The sequence below is a fragment of the Pongo abelii genome, chromosome 11, assembly GCF_028885655.2.
Source record: "Pongo abelii isolate AG06213 chromosome 11, NHGRI_mPonAbe1-v2.0_pri, whole genome shotgun sequence".
NCBI lineage: Eukaryota > Metazoa > Chordata > Mammalia > Primates > Hominidae > Pongo > Pongo abelii.
In genome coordinates this window covers 52,126,088-52,143,855 of record NC_071996.2, presented here as the reverse complement: position 1 = coordinate 52,143,855, position 17,768 = coordinate 52,126,088, and the positions used below count along the sequence as shown (strand labels likewise).

The following is a 17,768-nucleotide window of genomic DNA, read 5'->3' as shown; positions in this document are numbered from 1 at the left end:
TTCTGTGACTTTCTACACATGTGATAAATGGCATAGAACTATACACACACACAGTCCCAACATCACTTTCCTAGATTTGATATTGTGCTATACTATGTATTGTATTGTACTAAACTATATATTAGTTTTCTATTGCTTTGGCAAGAAATTCCATAGATTTACTGGTCTTAACCAACGCAAATGCATTATCTCAGAATTGTGTAGGTTAGAAGTCTGGGCATAGAGTGGCTCAATTGACTATTTGCTCCTGGTTTCACAGAGCCAAAATTTAGGTGTCAGCAGGGCTGCATTTCTTTCAGGAGGTTCTGGGGTTGAATCTGCTTCCAAGCTTATGTGGGTTTTTGGTAGAATCCAGTTCCATGTGGTTGTAGGACTAATGTCTCTGTTTCTTTGCTGGTTGTTGGCCAGGCTCATTCTTAGTTTCGGAAGGTTGCTTGCATTTCTTGGCTCATGACCTCCTTTCTCTATCTTAGCTAGCAATAGTAAGTCAAGTCCTCTTCATATTTAAACCCCTTAGACCTCTCCCTCTGCTTCATCTGTCCTCTGATTTTCTCTTCTACCACATCTCTCTGACTCAAAAAGGAGAAATCTCTCTGCTTTCAAGAGCTCAAGTGATTAGATTATGTCCACCTGGACAATCCAGGATTTTTTTTTCTATTTTAAGGTCCATAACCTTTATGACATTTGTATAGTTCTTTTACAGCAGTAACTAGTGTTTGACTGAATAATCAGGGGATGGGAATCCTGTGGAGACTTAGAATTCTGCCTATCACAATTGTGCAATATATAACCATCGGAGAAAACTGAGTGAAGGTTACATGAAACCCCTCCATACCACTTTTGCAACTTCTTGTAAATGTGTAATTATTTCAAAATAACAAGCTTTTAAAAATGCATGGAAGAAAAAAATAAAAACAATATAAACAAATATATTTTCTATCAAGATTATTTTGTACTACTGGAAGACCTACAATGAAAGAAAGGCTAAGGAATGTCCTCCAAATAAAGGAAAAATTATTTCAGTGGACACATGGAATTGTAGGAAATAAAGAACAGTCAAAGGGGTAAATATATGAAGAAAATCTAAGTTAATATTACTTTTATAATATAATTAAAATAATATATTGGGCTTAAAAACATATATAGAATTGAAATGCATATCAAAGATAGCATAAGAAGGAGGAAGGAATTAAATGGAGTTCAAGTGTTTTAATGTCTTTGCACTGTCAGGAAGTTTTAGAAGTATTAAATTACAGATGACTCTAATAAAGCCTAAGGATGTATATTATTTCCAGTGCAGCTACTAAAGAAACAATGAAAAAAGATGTAATTAACAAGTCAATAGAAAAAAAAATGGAAAAAGAAAATACTGCATTTACTGAAAAGATAAATAGAAAAGACTAAATATCAGATGGGACAAAGAGAAAACTCAAAGATACCAACAAATATATTAAATGTAAACAGAACCATATTCTAATTAAAAGATGAGGACTATAAGAATGAATAAGAGAAAACTATATGCTGCTTAGAAGAGACACATTTAAATATAAGAAATCAAATTGAAAATAAAAGAATGGGCCAGGTGTGGTGGCTCACACCTGTAATCCCAGCACTTTGGGAGGCCAAGGGAGGAGGATCACTTGAGGTCAGGAGTTCAGGACGAGCCTGGTCAACATAGAGAAATCCCATCTCTACTAAAAATACAATAATTAGTCAGGCACAGTGGCAGGTGCCTGTAATCCCAGCTACTCGGAAGACTGAGGCAGGAAAATCACTTTGCTTGAACTGGGGAGGCAGAGGTTGCCATGAGCCAAGATCATGCCACTGCACTCCAGCCTGGGTAAAAAACTGACACTGTCTCAAAAAAAAAAAAAAAAAAAAAAAAGTAAAGGAATGGAAATGAAAAAAAAATAGATAAAATTACCTTCTCACAAAATGAGAAACCCTAATATAGCTATGTTAAAATCGTTTTTTTTAAAAAGAGGTTATACTGTTTTGGATCCTGGGTCAGAGGAAAAAAAAAGAAGAAGGAAAAAGAGGCTTAAAAAGGTGATAAACAGTAACATTTCATTTTATGGTGATGAAAGTGCCAAAATTCTCAGAAGACATCTTTTTTTTTTAGGTTTTGAATCTTTTTTTCTATTTCTTTATATATATACATATATATATATATATAGACTTTAAGTTCTGGGATACATGGCAGAAAGTGCAGGTTTGCTACAGAGGTATACATGTGCCATGGTGGTTTGCTGCACCCATCAACCCACCACCTACATTAGGTCTTTCTCCTAATGCTATCCCTCTGCTAGCGCCCCACTGCCTGACAGGCCCCAGTGTGTGATGTTCTCCTCCCTGTGTCCATGTGTTCTCTTTGTTCAACTCCCACTATGAGTGAGAACATGTGGTGTTTGGTTTTCTGATCCTGTGTTAGTTTGCTGAGAATGATTGTTTCCAGCTTCATCCATGTCCCTGCAAAGGACATGAACTCATCCTTTTTTATGGCTGTGTAGTATTTCATGGTGTATATGTGCCACATTTTATTTATCCAGTCTATCATTGATGGGCATTTGGGTTGGTTCCAAGTCTTTGCTATTGTGAATAGTGCCACAATAAACATATGTGTGTATATGTCTTTACAGTAGAATGATTTACTATCCTTTGGGTATATACCCAGTAATGGGATTGCTGGGTCAAATGGTATTTCTGGTTCTAGATCCTTGAGGAATCGTCACACTGTTTTCCACAATGGTTGAACTTATTTACACTCCCACCAACAGTGTAAAAGCCGTCCTATTTCTCCACATCCTCTCCAGCATCTGTTGTTTCCTGACTTTTTAATGATCACCATTCTAACTGGCATGAGATGGTATCTCATTGTGATTTCGATTTGCATTTCTCTAACGACCAGTGATGATGAGCTTTTTTTCATGTGTTTGTTGGCTGCATAAATGTCTTCTTTTGAGAAGTGTCTGTTCATATACTTCGACCACTTTTTCATGGGGTTTTTTTCTTGCAAATTTGTTTAAGTTCCTTGTAGATTCTGAATATTAGCTTTTTGTCAGATGGATAGATTGCAAAAATTTTCTCCCATTCCGTAGGTTGCCTGTTCACTCTAATGATAGTTTCTTTTGCTATGCAGAAGCTCTTTAGTTTAATTAGATCCCATTTGTCAATTTTGGTTTTGTTGCCATTGCTTTTGGTGTTTTAGTCATGAAGTCTTTGCCCATGCCTATGGCCTGAATTGTATTGCCTAGGTTTTCTTCTAGGGTTTTTATGGTTTTGGGTCTTATGTTTAAGTCTTTAATGCATCTTGAGTTGATTTTTGTATAAGGTGTAAGGAAAGGGGTCCAGTTTTAGTTTTCTGCATATGGCTAGCCAGTTTTCCCAACACCATTTATTAAATAGGGAATCCTTTCCCCATTGCTTGTTTTTGTCAGGTTTATCAAAGATCAGATGGTTGTAGATGTGTGGCATTATTTCTGAGGCCTCTGTGCAGTTCCATTGGTGTATATATCTGTTTTGGTACCAGTACCATGCTGTTTTGATTACTGTAGCCTTGTAGTATAGTTTGAAGTCAGGTAGCATGATGCCTCCAGCTTTGTTTTTTTTTTTTTTTGCTTAGGATTGTCTTGGCGATATGGGCTCCTTTTTCATTCCATATAAAATTTAAAGTAGTTTTTTCTAATTCTGTGAAGAAAGTCACTGGTAGCTTGATGAGAATAGCACTGAACCTATAAATTACTTTGGGCAGTATGGCCATTTTCACAATATTGATTCTTCCTATCCATGAGCATGGAATGTTTTTCCATTTTTTTGTGTCCTCTCTTATTTCCTTGAGCAGCGGTTTGTAGTTCTCCTTGAAGAGGTCAATAATTCTCAATGCAATAATTCTCAATGCAATAATTCTCAATATGCACTAATAGCACAATACCAAAATGTATTAAGTAAAAATGGACAAAATTAGCAGGAAAATTTGACATAGCCACACTATCATTCAATACTTTAGTAATTGTTGATAACATAGTAACTGACTTAAAAAGCCTATAATAAATCAAAAAGGATGTAAAATATTTGAATGAGACGATTAACAAAATCAATCTAATTTACATATATATATAAAAAGTACGCACATTTGAAAATCTGCAGGTTATACCTCAAACATTCACAAAAATGGAAATTTGTGCATATAGACCATATGTTCTTAAGAAACCATATAATGTTCTCTAACCACAGAGGAATTAAAGCTGAGATCAATAAAAATGGTAACTAGAAAATAGCCAAATATGTGCAAACTAAGCAACACATTTCTAAAGAACCCATAGGTCAAAGAAAAAAACTAAAGTGGAAATTAAAAAATATTTTTGAAGTAAAAATAACTAAAATATAGCATATCAAAATTTGCAGGGTATAGTAAAATCTTGTGCTTAAAGAAAAATTTATAGCTTTATATACATATATTAGGAAAAAATGTAGGGCTAAAGATTCAATTACATTTCTCAAGAAGTTAGAAATAGCTGAGCAAATGTTATCCTGTTCTTTTGCAAGTATTTCAAATCCCTGAGTTTTGAAACAGCAGCCTTCTAAATTCACCTATGCTTTCAAAAGATGTTGTTGTTGTTGAGTTTAGAATGATGGGTTCTTCCTGTAGGAATTCACCATTAGTCAGTTTATTGGGTTTAATCAAAACATCCAATTTATATTTGAAATTTTTGCTGCATATTGTAAAACCATTGCAGCATCTGTGTCTTCAAGGAGCTTTAATGTGGATAATTTTTGTAGGTTGAAATGCTATCATAAATATTAATAAATGCTTTTAAAGCTCTGAGAAATCTGCCGATAAAAAGAGCAATATAAATGCAAAAGTTTGGTTTTTCTAACCATTTGCAATATTCAGAATAAAAAAGAGAAGAGAAAAACTGAAATATGAACTGAACAACAAAATTGGAGTGTTTACTTCTCTATTTTTAAAACAACTTGGACTCAGAGGAATAAAAGATAAGGGTTGGTGTAAAATTGGTTTCTCAATTCATGTATGAGAGTTCTAAAAATAAGCTAACTGGCTGAAGAGAAACATCAGAAGCTCTTAAAACAAGCAACTAATGTTCCTCAAACTTGATCATAATGAGAAAGTAGATATCAAATATGGTCCAAACTCTGGTGACAGCATTGCTTATTGTTCATTCACCAATTCATTCATTGAACCATTTATTAATCCAACAGATCTCCATTCAGTGTCTGTTCTTTGTCAGGCATTGTGCTATTGCTGAGATGCAACCATGAGCAAACCAAACATTTTGTTTCCTCCCGGTGTTTATAGTCCAGTAGAAGACAGCATTTAAATAGTCATATAGATAGATAGGTAAGCACAAACTGAGATTCAGTCTTAAAAGACAGACATGTAGGCCAGGCGTGGTGGCTCACGCCTGTAATCCCAGGACTTTGGGAGGCCGAGGTGAGTGGATCACCTGAGGTTGGGAGTTCAAGACCAGCCTGACCAATATGGAGAAACCCCATCTCTCCTAAAAATACAAAAAATTAACCGAGTGTGGTGGCACATGCCTGTAATCCCAGCTACTCGGGAGGCTGAGGCAGGAGAATTGCTTGAACCTGGGAATGCAGGTTGCGGTGAGCCCAGATTGTGCCATTGGACTCCAGCCTGTAACAAGAGTGAAACTCCATCTCAAAAAAAAGACTGATGTGTAGGTGTCTTGTGATCAAAAAATTGGGGATTTACTCTAGGGAGTCAGGGAAAGCTTCCCCTAGCATGTCTTATGTGTGCCGTGAGCTGCAGTTCATGATAAAGACTGACCAATTAGGTGAAGGCGAGAACTGGAGGGGAAGAACCTTCTAGCACAAGTTAAGGATTTCCAGTAGGTGTGGGAGGGATCATTCAGGGACAGAATCAAAGCCAATGTGGCTGAACAAGGAGTTGGAGTGGGGAGCGTGCACAGAGTGAGATGAAGTTTAAAGGTCAGCAGAAACCAGATCACAAGCATCAAATGCCTCATGGGCCATGTTAACAGTTTTGAATTTCTCCCTGGGAAAGGGCTGTAGCAGGCAAGTGACATGGCTAATTCAGCATTTTTAAGAATATCACTTTGCCTGTTGTGGGCCATGCAAACTGGATTCAGGAGACAAGTTATGATCTTGTTGTATCAGCATAAGTGAGAAGATGGGAGCTTGGAACAAGGTTCAGAGGACAACGCTGACTCCTGGAAGCCAAAACCCTCTCCAATATGAGTATACGTCTCTTTTCCAAATCTACTTTCAGTGATTACCACTCTGACAGGCAAATATTCTATCATCTACCCAAATTATTCCTGGTCTTCCTTCTAACTTTGTTCCAGTTGCTCCTTTCTTCACAAATGTCATCTTCTTCATTTACTTATACCACAACCACTTTATACACCCAAGCTCAAGTTCCATCTCCCCACTTCTTTAGATCATTCCTACCCACAGCCACATCGTTCTTTCTCTACATTGACCATATGCTAGTACTTTCTTTTCCTCTTCCTGATGAAATTATAAGCTACTTAGGGAAGGAAATATGGCTTACATTTCTCTGAATTCCCCTGTAAGACCAAGAACAAGGCTGGGATTAAGTGCAAAACACCCTTTAAACCTAATCAAATTTCACTGCAATGAAAAATGCCTAGTATATGGATGATAATTTGGAAAAATACTTATGTTCCAAGTTGTACTAAAAACAAAAAGGCACTATATGAATATGAAGGGTATTATAGAAGAGTATTTTGTAATAGGTAAAAATCCAAGGCATGTGCAGCTGGCTCCCTTAATTTCTAGATTATTCTATGAGCTTGCCTTTTAGTAAACATGTCCATTCTGCCTTTTGTATATTCCTGCTCATACCAAAATGCAGCAGTAGCACCCATGAACTTGGTCCTTAGTGGGACTTCCATTAGAACATCTTCCAAAGCAGGAGGAAAGCAGGTCTTGTTCCACACGTGCCAAAGTATATTCCCACTGTGGCCCTACTACCACTGTTTTTCATCTGTTGGTCTTAGAAAACTCTGACAGCAAAGTAAGAAAGGGTTTGAGAAGCAGGTCTTATGAGGATATACATTACCAAGAATGCACCTCCATATTCACTCTGTGTATTAGCCCCACAAATCTTCAATAAAGCAACAACATGCTTGATATGCTTGAGTTTTTTTGTGGAAGCTGGTGAAGAGGCTAAACTTTGTGGGACCTTAAAAAAGGGTCAGACCACATGTGCCCAAGTTATAGTTCCAGGCTTCCCTAATACCAGCTAATGTACACCGAACGTGTCAGGCAAAAGGCAAAGTTATTTAAACCTGTTAGCTCTCCTAATCTTTATAACAACCCTGTGAATTAACTTTAATTGCTACAAATAACATGCATGAGGCTCAGAGAATGGAGGTAACTCATTCAACTCCAAAAAACCTAATAATGGGGCCAGGACTCTGACCAAGGTTTGTCTGATTACTGAATTGGAACCTGAATTTCAATTTTAGAGTTCCCCAACCAGTTACCATGCATTGGCTATCGATGTACTAGGAGCATCTAAGCAGGGCCTTGGATGCTGAGCTCCTCTGATATTTCCAAACCAGGCTTTGCCTACAGTGTAAACATTCTCTTCTTTCTTGTTACTGTCACCAACCTGAGGCTTCTCTGTTGTACCTCAGTTGTCTCAGGAACTTCCATGGTTACTCAGTGTTCTCCCAGGTAAGTAGAAATTCTCCAGCCTGGCATCCAATAACCTCAAAAACGTTAGGGAGGCAGAAGAGCATTGGATTTCAAAATCAGGTTTCTGCATCTCAGAGATCAGAGTTGGATTCTGGTTTCTCCACCTGACAGATGTGTGATCTTGAGCTACTTAGTTAACCTTTCTGTGCCACTGATTTATAGTTTTATATAACACATAGGCATTTCCTGATTATTAAATGAGAGAGAATATATGCAAGTGCTTTACACAATTCCTGGCATAGAATAAAATGCCAAAAACTTTGCTGCCTCTGCTATTATTTTGTCCTACAGACCCACCCCTCCTTAAACAAAGCTGGGCAGTTTGCTGGTTATTCATCATGGCTTGTGCTTCTTCATTGTCATGGATAGTATTTGAGGGCAAGTAGTTTATTTGGGAAGTGATCCCAGGAAGCATCCATCAGGAGAACAGAGATATAAGGCAGAAAAGGGAAGAGAACCAATATAAAGTTAATGAATATTAGCAAGTCTTGGTAACTGAGGTGCAGCCCCACTGAGTATCTTCAGGACATTGGAATAAAGCACACCTTGGAGTTGTCCCACCTGAGGGACAAGGAAGCCACTGTTTGTCACTGATTGGGATTGCATTCAGGGACATCAGCTCCCTGATGCCAACAATCTCAGCCTGCATGCCCACTGAGCACGCCTCCATGGCCAGAAAAGGCTATCTGGTAGAGCTGCCAAACTTGCAGCAAGAAGCAACAGGTCCATAGGACGGTAGCAAAACCTTCAGTATCTCCTACACCCACTTCTATGCCTTTGTTTTTGCACTTATTTCTACTTGGAATTCCCTCTTTTCCATCTTTTAAAAAGGCTACTCAGGCCAGGCACGGTGGCTCATGCCCATAATCCCAGCAAGACCAGCCTGGCCAATACGGTGAAACCCCATCTCTACTAAAAATACAACAATTAGCTGGACGTGGTAGTAGGCACCTATAATCCCAGCTACTCGAGAGGCTGAGGCAGGAGAATTGCTTGAACCCGGGAGGCGGAGGTTGCAGTGAGCTAAGAGTGCGCCACTGCACTCCAGTCTGGACAACAGAATGAGACTCCATTCCAAAAAAAAAAAAAAAAGCTTACATAAACATTCTCCCCTCACTATGAAGACTTTCCTTACTCCCCTATAATGTGGTCTTTTTCATGTTGGAAGTTCTGTGGCTCTTTTTGCATCACACGTTATAGTCTTTCTTGGATTATTTTTACTTACATGTTAATTTCAGCAACTGACTCTTGAGATGAGGGGTCCTCACTTCCCTTTCTTTTCCAGAGCCAAACACAGTACTTTGCCCATAGTAACGGCTCAATAAATATTTGTTAAATTAAACTGTGTTTCACACTGAAAATGATTAAACATAAAATGTACTTATCTTCTCCACTATGCAAGTTTTACACTTTCACCTCCTGGGAAATGTTTGCTGGGACCTCTCTTTGCCTTCTTTAATGAATTTTGATCTTACATCACATTTAAATGCCTTGGAGTTCCAAAAGACAAATATATCCTCATGTAATTTAATGGCAATCAGCAGGCTACCTTTTTTCTTATTAATATACAGAAAGCGGTGGTCACAGCAGGTAACTGATGACACTAATCTGTCAATGTTCTAATAATTCTCTGCCTGACTGCACCCAGCCCAAGAGCCTGAATAATCACAGAAGCGGCAAGTGATTTGATCAGGACTAGAATAGATCATCGATTGTCCTCAAGTGAACTGGGTGTTTGTACAGGATGGGGTTAGCATGATACCTCAAGGAAGGCTTTCCGGCAGAAATCAATATTGAGAATTCAAAGTGTTATAGGAAAGGCCACAGGAAGCTTCTATGAGATGCAATCCTAGGAGTACTTGGTGTAGCAGAAAGAGAATTGAAGCGATGAGTTATCATAGTGTTAACTGGGATGCTAGCCAAAAGCATTCAAAAAGATTTGAGGATTTTAGTGGATGACTCAGCCCTTTGATTTGGCCTCCATGGTTCTCTTTAGTTTTCTAAATAGTTTGAACTATTTCTAACTCGATGTTAACAAGACAAAAAAGGAAAATCATGTTTCTATTGTGGTGTCAAGAAATAAACAGGTGGCAAGACCTTAGCAGTGATTAAAAGGTACTTCATATTTTTGACAATGAAATGAAAATGCTGCATACATATTAAAACTTTATATTTGATAGTACTCTTATATAAATAGCATTTACACAATTAGGTAGTTCTACTTTGTGGGTGGAATATCCCCAAAGTTTGGTATACATGCCTCCCCTACTCCGGGCCTTGCCTTCACTCTTTGATTCTTTGGAGTCAATATTGCCCTTAGCTTTAAAAGTTTTAGTAGTGAAGATTCTCGTCTTTCCTATACATTTTGCTGACTGGTTTCTGATATTTAGGGAAGGAGCAGCAAACTAGAAGAAAGGCAAAGGGGCACAGGAATGTTTATGTTTGATTCATACTTTGTGTTTATCTAGCGTCAGAGCTGTTAAAATGTGGTAGGTGTTGAAAACCAACTCTCTCCTATGAATTTCACTTATGGCTTCTTTGTAGAACCCGGTTTCTGATGTTCTTCCACCTGCTGTATTTTTGCTGAAGACAAATGATATGTTTGAAAACCATTAAGCCTATAAATGTAAATTTCCCAATCATGTTTGATAGCACAAAATATTATATTAAGGAAAATGTTTTTAGCAAAGTAATGTATATTCCATGCAAAATGTTCTTTTTGGGACTAAAGTTTTCCACCTAGTTAGGCAAAGGCAGGTCACCTAGGGCCCCGAACACCAGGGTGAGGAGTCTGCATTTTATTCCAAGAGAGAAGGAAGGATTTGGATGATTTCCAGCCATGGGCCTCATAACCCAATTTACACTTTTAAAAGCTCCCTATTGGCTGTTAGGTGGGGGACAGGATAATAAAAGGACAAAATGGCAGATAGAAGTGTAGTCTTCATAAAAGATGATAGCTATTTGGACATGGTTGCTGCCACCCAGGGACTGGGAATGAATCCCTGCAGGTCCAAAGCTACAGACATTGTCAGGTCATGAAGTGCATCTTTCACTAAAATCGGCAGGAGTGGGTCCTCACTCAGGCATGTTTCCTGGTTTTCTCTCATCTTCCCTGTTTTGTGCCTTCACAGGGCACATTCTCGCCCATCTCCACACTCCAACCCCTACTCCCTCCCTAGTTGGGATCACCTTGGTCTGCCTTCTGTCTTCAGCAGTCCTAATGTTGGCTACTCAGAAGACAAAAACTTTGAGTATAAAGTCTGCAAACACTGTGTGCATAAAATGCCAAACATCCTTTAACCCAGGAGAAGTAGCCTGTAGCTTTAGTAGTGGTTACTACTATTTAGTACCAGCCCCGGGGTTCAAATCATAGGTCCTCTAACTTATTAACTGTGATGCTGAGCAAATTACTAAAATTCTCTGTGCTTCAATTTTCTCCCATGTGAAATAAGAATACTGGTAGTACTTATCTCACACGATTGTTACAAAGATTAAATGGGTTAACGTTTACAAATTAGAACTGTACTTAACACATAATAAACATTACTTGAATGATTCCTGCGGTCGACATTAGCTACCATTTAGAGCTGTGTGAGGAATAGATAAATAACGCCTGTAAAGCACGTATCACGGGGGGCACACACATAAACAGTAAGTGCCCAATTAATGCTAAGCTATTATTACTTTGCTCAAATATGACACACGTGTCAGAAATGACCCGCTGTTTATTTATTTTTTATTTTTTTGCCTCTCTTGCTGTTTCTAATTTCTTTTTCAGCCCCTATGAGGTCACCTATGTCTGTGCCTGTGTCTGTGATGAGTATATTTAACCTCAGGGTCAAGACAGAAGATATTGGAAGAGAAGCAGAAGCCACTGGCTCATTTCCCAGTTTTTCTGTTTTTATTGAAAAAATAAAAGTATTTCCTATAGGAACTAGGTACCACATTTTTGAGACTCCAGCTGAGCTTGAATAGTTCATTAATTTTGGCACTCTTACATGAAATGAAAGCAGTTTTGGAAAGTATGCCTTTATCTGGGTTAATTAGTAAATGAGAACATTGGGACTTTAACACTTTTTTTTTTTTTTTTTTTTGCTTCAGCAATTCTTGTAATTGTTTTGCTTAGGTTCATGCTGTATATAAACATATAAAGACAGCTTTATTTTCCATCCTGTGATAAAAGATAACCGGAATAGTCATGGTGTTCAAGGGACATTTTGGGGAGGGGAAAGTATAAGGACTGTATTACATAGAAATTTGAAAGAAACAGAAAAGATGGAGGTTGGGGAAAAAAGATGAAGCTGTCTGAATAAGAAAGGATGTCTTAAAGAATGAACAACAGCAAAAGTAAGCACCATTAACAACCTGTTCCATTTTGATGTCTGACTACACGTATCCCAGCTTCATTTTTATCATCTTAATGTTTATATCGTTACTGACATCCCTGACTTCTGTAACTTCTGAATGCCTCTTAAGGAATCTCTCCAATTATTTGAGTTTTTGCAGATATTTAAAAGTATTTGGCTTCAAGGTTATGTTACATGACAGCAAACAAATGCTTAGTCATGCCATGAGTAGTATAAATGCCGGTGCTGCCTGCAGCATGTGTCAGTTCCAAGTGGATTATTTTTCTCTTCTCGTTTCCACCAATTTGTTACAACACAACTGTCACTCGATGCCCAGATTGAATGGTATATCATACCCTCTCTTTGGCTCTAGAAAAATTACAGAACCCCTTTTCTTGCTGACATCCTCATAGGTTTAATATTTCAGTTTAAATTTCAGGGTAATGTGTAAATGCATTCTTCTAAGTTGTCTAGTGCTGGCTGTGCAAAAGCATGAGATGGAAAAGAGGAAGGCTGGAAAGTACCTAAAAAAGACAGACTTTTATAAAACTATATAAGGTAATTTAGTCAAAAGTATTTTTCTTACTTCAGGTAATTAATTATCTAGGCTGTCTGACTAGATGGGGAATTAACAAGTATTTAGCCATGAAATTAACAAGTATTTAGCCAAAAATTCAGATACTTCACATAATTATTTTATCCATTCTTTCTTATAACATTGTAAAGTAAGTATCATTATCCTTTCACAGATAGGAAAATTGAGGTTAAGAGAAGTGAAATAAATAGCCCAAGGGGCATGCTGTATGTTAGTGTATTTATAAAATTTATGAAATCAATATTCATGGCAGATGAGTTTAAATCATCTGAGATTATTTTTTTTACCCTTCTTCCTATATGCATGTGATCACCAGAGCTAGTCCTGGCCCCAAGCTGCAGGGAGATGGAACATATGTTTTTTAGTTAGCACTACTCAGACCCCTAGAATGTATCACAGAGAAAATGACATCACAGATGCTCCAGTGTGTCATACACTCTGGTTATTTAAGGGTGTGTAATAGAATCCTACTCCAAAAGGAATTTGGATGCATATGGCAAAACAAATCCCAGAATTCCTTGTCAGTTCAGTTCAGGATAGAAGAATTCTCCCGCAGGACGCCGGCAATGGGCGCTCTGCCCTGTCTGAGGAATCCTCGAGGATCCTGAAATGGGCTGCCCTTGATCTAGTGTGTCACCCTGTCTCCCTAACTCTAACCACCCCAGGAGGTAAAAGAGCTTTCTCCTCTCTATTACATACACACACACACACACACACACACACACTCCTTTCCTTCAACTCTTTTGTGGTTATCACAGTGACTGGTGGGCTCTTCTGGCACTCCCAACCAGAGATGCTAAATATCCTACAACATGTGGGGCTATCTGCATAGATACAAAGTGCCCCTCCCCAGTATCAATGAATCCATGAAGACTTTTCCACCATCCCTTCTTTTTTTCACTTACTTCTCAATACTCCCTCTCACAGCAGTTTATTCCATCAGGTGCCCTGTGGGAGAAGAGAGGAAATAGATTAACATATCACTCCTAAAAGACAACCTACTGTTCTGGGTTGTGATCTCTTCTGACCCAGGTTCTGCTAGTTTCTTGGCTCACTGGAAATTCTGTTTTTCAGTCAACCTGCTGAATACTCTTTATTGGCAGCTACTCAGAAGGCCACTGCTTGAAAATTTCAGCCCTTGGGGTTGATTTTTGCTGCCAAAAACAGCAGTTGTTGAAGTCTGCTACATATTACTGGGTCATCCATAAGAGTTTTTTTTTTTTTCCAATATGGAAAACATTTGTTCTGCCAAAGTCATGCCTACCCCCAGCATGGGGGTTGACAGGATTCCATTTGCTTCTAGCAGGGGAAGAACTGACCTCTATAAATTACATTCTTTAATAATGGCTTTGCCCAGAGAAATCTGGCATTACCCCAGGTCTTTCTCCAGATTCATAAAAGCTAAATGAGGTGAAGATTTTGACCTGAGCACCTGGGTGGATGTTATGCTCCTTATTAAGATGTGAAAAACTGCCTAGAAAAAAAATTGTCTAGATAGAGAGGAACATCAGGGGTTCAGCTTTGGCCTTGTTAAGTTTGAGATGCCTCTTAGACATCTAAATGGATTTGTCCCTATGACAGTTGACGATAGGAGGAGTTAAGATTCTAAGGAGTGGCCAGGGTTAGAGATGTACATTTGGGACAGATAAATAGTTCTAAGTCCTCGGCCTGGTAAAGATAACTGCTGTGGTTTGAATGGGTTCCCTTCAAAATTCGTGTTGAAACTCAATTCCCATTGTGGTGGTATTAAGTGGTGGCACCTTTTGGGAAGTGATTAAGTTGGGAGAACTCTGACCTCATAATTGAATTAGCACTTTTTAAAAGGGCTGGGAAGAACCAGTTTAGGCCCTTTTGCCGTTTGTCCTTTCATCATGTGAGGGCACAACATTTATCACCTCCAGTGGATGCAGCAATAAGGCACCGTCTTGGAAGCAGGGAATGGGGTCCTTGCCAGACACCAAACCTGACAGCATCTTGATCTTGGACTTCCCAACCTCCAAAACTGTAGAAAATAAATTTCCATTCTTTGTAAATGCCCTAGTCTCAGGTATTTTGTGATAGCAGCGAAATGGATTAAGACAATAAAGAGAAAGAGAGTATAAATTTAGGAAAAATTCATCTTGGATTGGATAGCTCTAATATTTAGAATTGCTCAATATAAAATCATCACTAGGTTCTGAGTCTGGTGAATGGTACTAACAGGCAGATTGTCTAGTTATGATGCTGACACTAGTGGTTGGAGTGTCAATTTTACTAATCCTATTGTATTTCCCCAACCATAAAATAAAGAGTGAGATATATATGGTTACCTTAAGGTGGTAGGATTATAGATGATTTTTAATTTCTTTCTTGTCCTTTTTTATATTGCTCTAATTCTCTACAATGGACACATGACAATGTTATGAAACAAATACAATAAACATTTTAAATAGTAATACCCTATATATTGTTTACAGTGCATCTCAACCATCATAAGAGCATGCACACCCCATCACATTATGATGTGAACACATACTGTAAAGGTGAACATCTTTTTTGTGATATTCAATGAATTATGTCTATACGCATTTAAGTGGTTCTAAAAGTCTAGAATAATGATGCTTTGGTAAAAATCATAAGGCCAAGATGTCAGTGTGGCACAGTGTGGCATTTTGGACATAATAGAAGCATATTTATTGAGTAAACAAAAGGTCACAGTTAAAAGTCACCCCATAATAGCCTATTAGTTAGCTTGAGAAGTGGTTTACAAGGATGTTCGTTATGTTTCTGTATACTTTCCAACTCTCCAAATGTGTAGGGATAGCAAAAATGCAATCAGGGAAATAATTCTTGGCCACAACTCACATTCCAAAGGAAAGAATAACAACAACAAAATACCCAAGCAAAACCATCAAACCACATCCTGGTAAAAACCTTTAATGTGCTGCTAGGGCATCATCTGGTCCCCATCATTACCAGCTGTGACTTGTACACCCGGGAAAGGCCAGACTTCAGCAATAGGAACTAAAATCAAAGGCCCATGATATAGCTTTGAAGTTGAATGTGTTTAGCAGCATTTTTAACTAAGGCGGTGACTAGAGAATTAGAAGAAGGGATGGACAGGGCCAGTATAAGACAAAGTTGCCAGGCATTATTTATAAAAATATGAGGAATCTTTGCAAATCAAGATAGGATAGTAACTTCCAGGTCTATCACAATTAATCTTCCATTTTTACATTCAGTCAATGTGAATTAGAAGTCTACTTTGAGCAGAGTACATATGGGTACTTGGATAGATGAGACAATAAGACTGAAGCACTTTACATAAAATGGAGGAGAACGCTGGGCATGGTGGCTCATGCCTATAATCCCAACACCTTTCGGAAGCTGAGGCAGAAAGATCACTTGAGCCCAGGAGTTCAAGACCAGCCTGGGAAACATAGTAAGACCTCATCCTTACAAAAAAAAAAACCAAAAATGTTTAATTAGCTGAGCATGGTGGTGTGTGCCTGTAATGCCAGCTATTCAGGAGACTGAGGTGGGAGGATTGCTGGAGCCTGGGAAGTGGAGGTTGCAGTGAGCCGAGACTGCACTGCTGCCCTCCAGTCTGGGTGACAGAGCAAGACTAAATAAATAAATAAAATGGAGAAGAAATTAGTAAATAATCTGAAAATCACATAAGCAAATGTAATCTTAATATCAAGTTATCACCTCTAGAGTACATGATTTCTAGAACATATATTAAAAGTTCTGCTGTAAGAAGCTTATCTTGATTAACTTATTTGATCACACGTTTCCCTGCCTATGAACCATTGTTCTATGGAATGTCCTCTAGGCCTACAATAAAGGCAACGTTTTCCTAAATTCTTTGTTCATGAAACCCTTTACCCAGAGCATTTCAAAAGAGTTGCATTTCAGAAAAACACACTTGCTAAAATCCTTCCACTAAAGATTAGGCTCATCTAGGATTAATTAGGAAACAGCTTTGGAGAAGCTAGAGCAGAGTTTGGAAAGAGAGGTAAATAATGTGGTGGATAAGTGAGTGGAAGGCATGTTAGACTGAAGGATCATGCCACAGCTTGGAGGCCGAACTCGTTTGGCATGGGTGAGAACAATCTACATTCACAGAAGAAACACGAATTCCAAAGTAGGCTTGGTTCAGGGAGCTTTCTCTAAGAATACTGCAGTAGTCCTAGCATATCAGGTAACTAGAAAAGTCAACCAGCACTTTGAATCATAATTACTAAGAGGTCAATGAGAAGAGAGCAGGTAAATCTTGAAGAATCCATTATCCTTATGGATAAAACATTACAGAAGATAATTCTTAAATTGGTTTTTTAAAATGTTGTCCTGAATAATTCAAGAGTTGCCACGAATTTTTAATGACCTCAATATTTCAAAGCTAGCATATTTTAAATTCATTTTTATTCATTTGTCTAAGTTTTACTTCTCCCTTGTAAGCTGTATGCTTTACTATAAGACAAATTAACAGTACCATTTAATGCATTTGTTCCTTCTAGAATCCAGAATTATCACCCGTAAGGCAGAAATTCTGCCAATTATAATCCTATCCTCACAAGACATCATCAAAACGCTGATTCATACTGACTAAACAAGCTGCATATTAATTACTCATTTCAATGTCAGCATGTTCATTATATATTGCTCTTTCCAGGGGAAGGAAAGATAAGGAGATGCTAATGCTTCTAGGGCATTTCATTAAAATGCACAACGCAGCAAAAAATAAGTTGCTTTTGCCCTTTAACTGAATTATGAAGAACAAACTTATGAAAATTATATTGGAACTGAAGGCTTTGCCATTTAAAGACAACAGCACATTTTTTGTCACTTTTCATACATGTTTTTGGTGGCTCAAATCTACTCGAGTTATGCGATGGTCTCCCCAGTCCATACCACTATATCCTATGCCTCTCGTTGCTCGCTGTAAGCCCTGTCTCACCAGAATGGCATGTGCTGGTAATGCCTGGGGTGACAAAGAGAATTGGACATAGTAGAAACTCATCTTGGACTTAGACTGTGTTCACCTGCTGGTCCAATTACAAAGGCTGTTATCAGAGTTGGGTGGGGAGCCTGAGTACATCATAGTAAACCTCAGAGCT

General features: G+C 38.2%; 1 protein-coding gene across 19 annotated transcripts in view; it reads right to left on the bottom strand.

Moving 5' to 3' along the window:
* LOC103889957 (putative uncharacterized protein encoded by LINC00269) overlaps positions 1-17,768 on the bottom strand; it is a 377,157-nt gene that overhangs the window by 203,440 nt on the left and 155,949 nt on the right. For 12 of the 19 annotated variants that reach the window (XR_010136003.1, XR_010136008.1, XR_008522802.2 and 9 more), the window contains one exon: positions 13,575-13,617. Coding sequence is in view for 1 of the 19 variants with exons in the window: in XM_063712801.1 (XP_063568871.1) it covers positions 13,601-13,617 (17 nt within the window). In the remaining 18 variants the exon portion in view is untranslated. Of the gene's footprint in view, positions 1-11,910; positions 12,599-13,574; positions 13,618-14,978; positions 15,047-17,768 lie in introns of those variants that run through there. The other 7 variants (XR_010136013.1, XR_010136007.1, XR_010136009.1 and 4 more) reach the window with 3 other exon arrangements.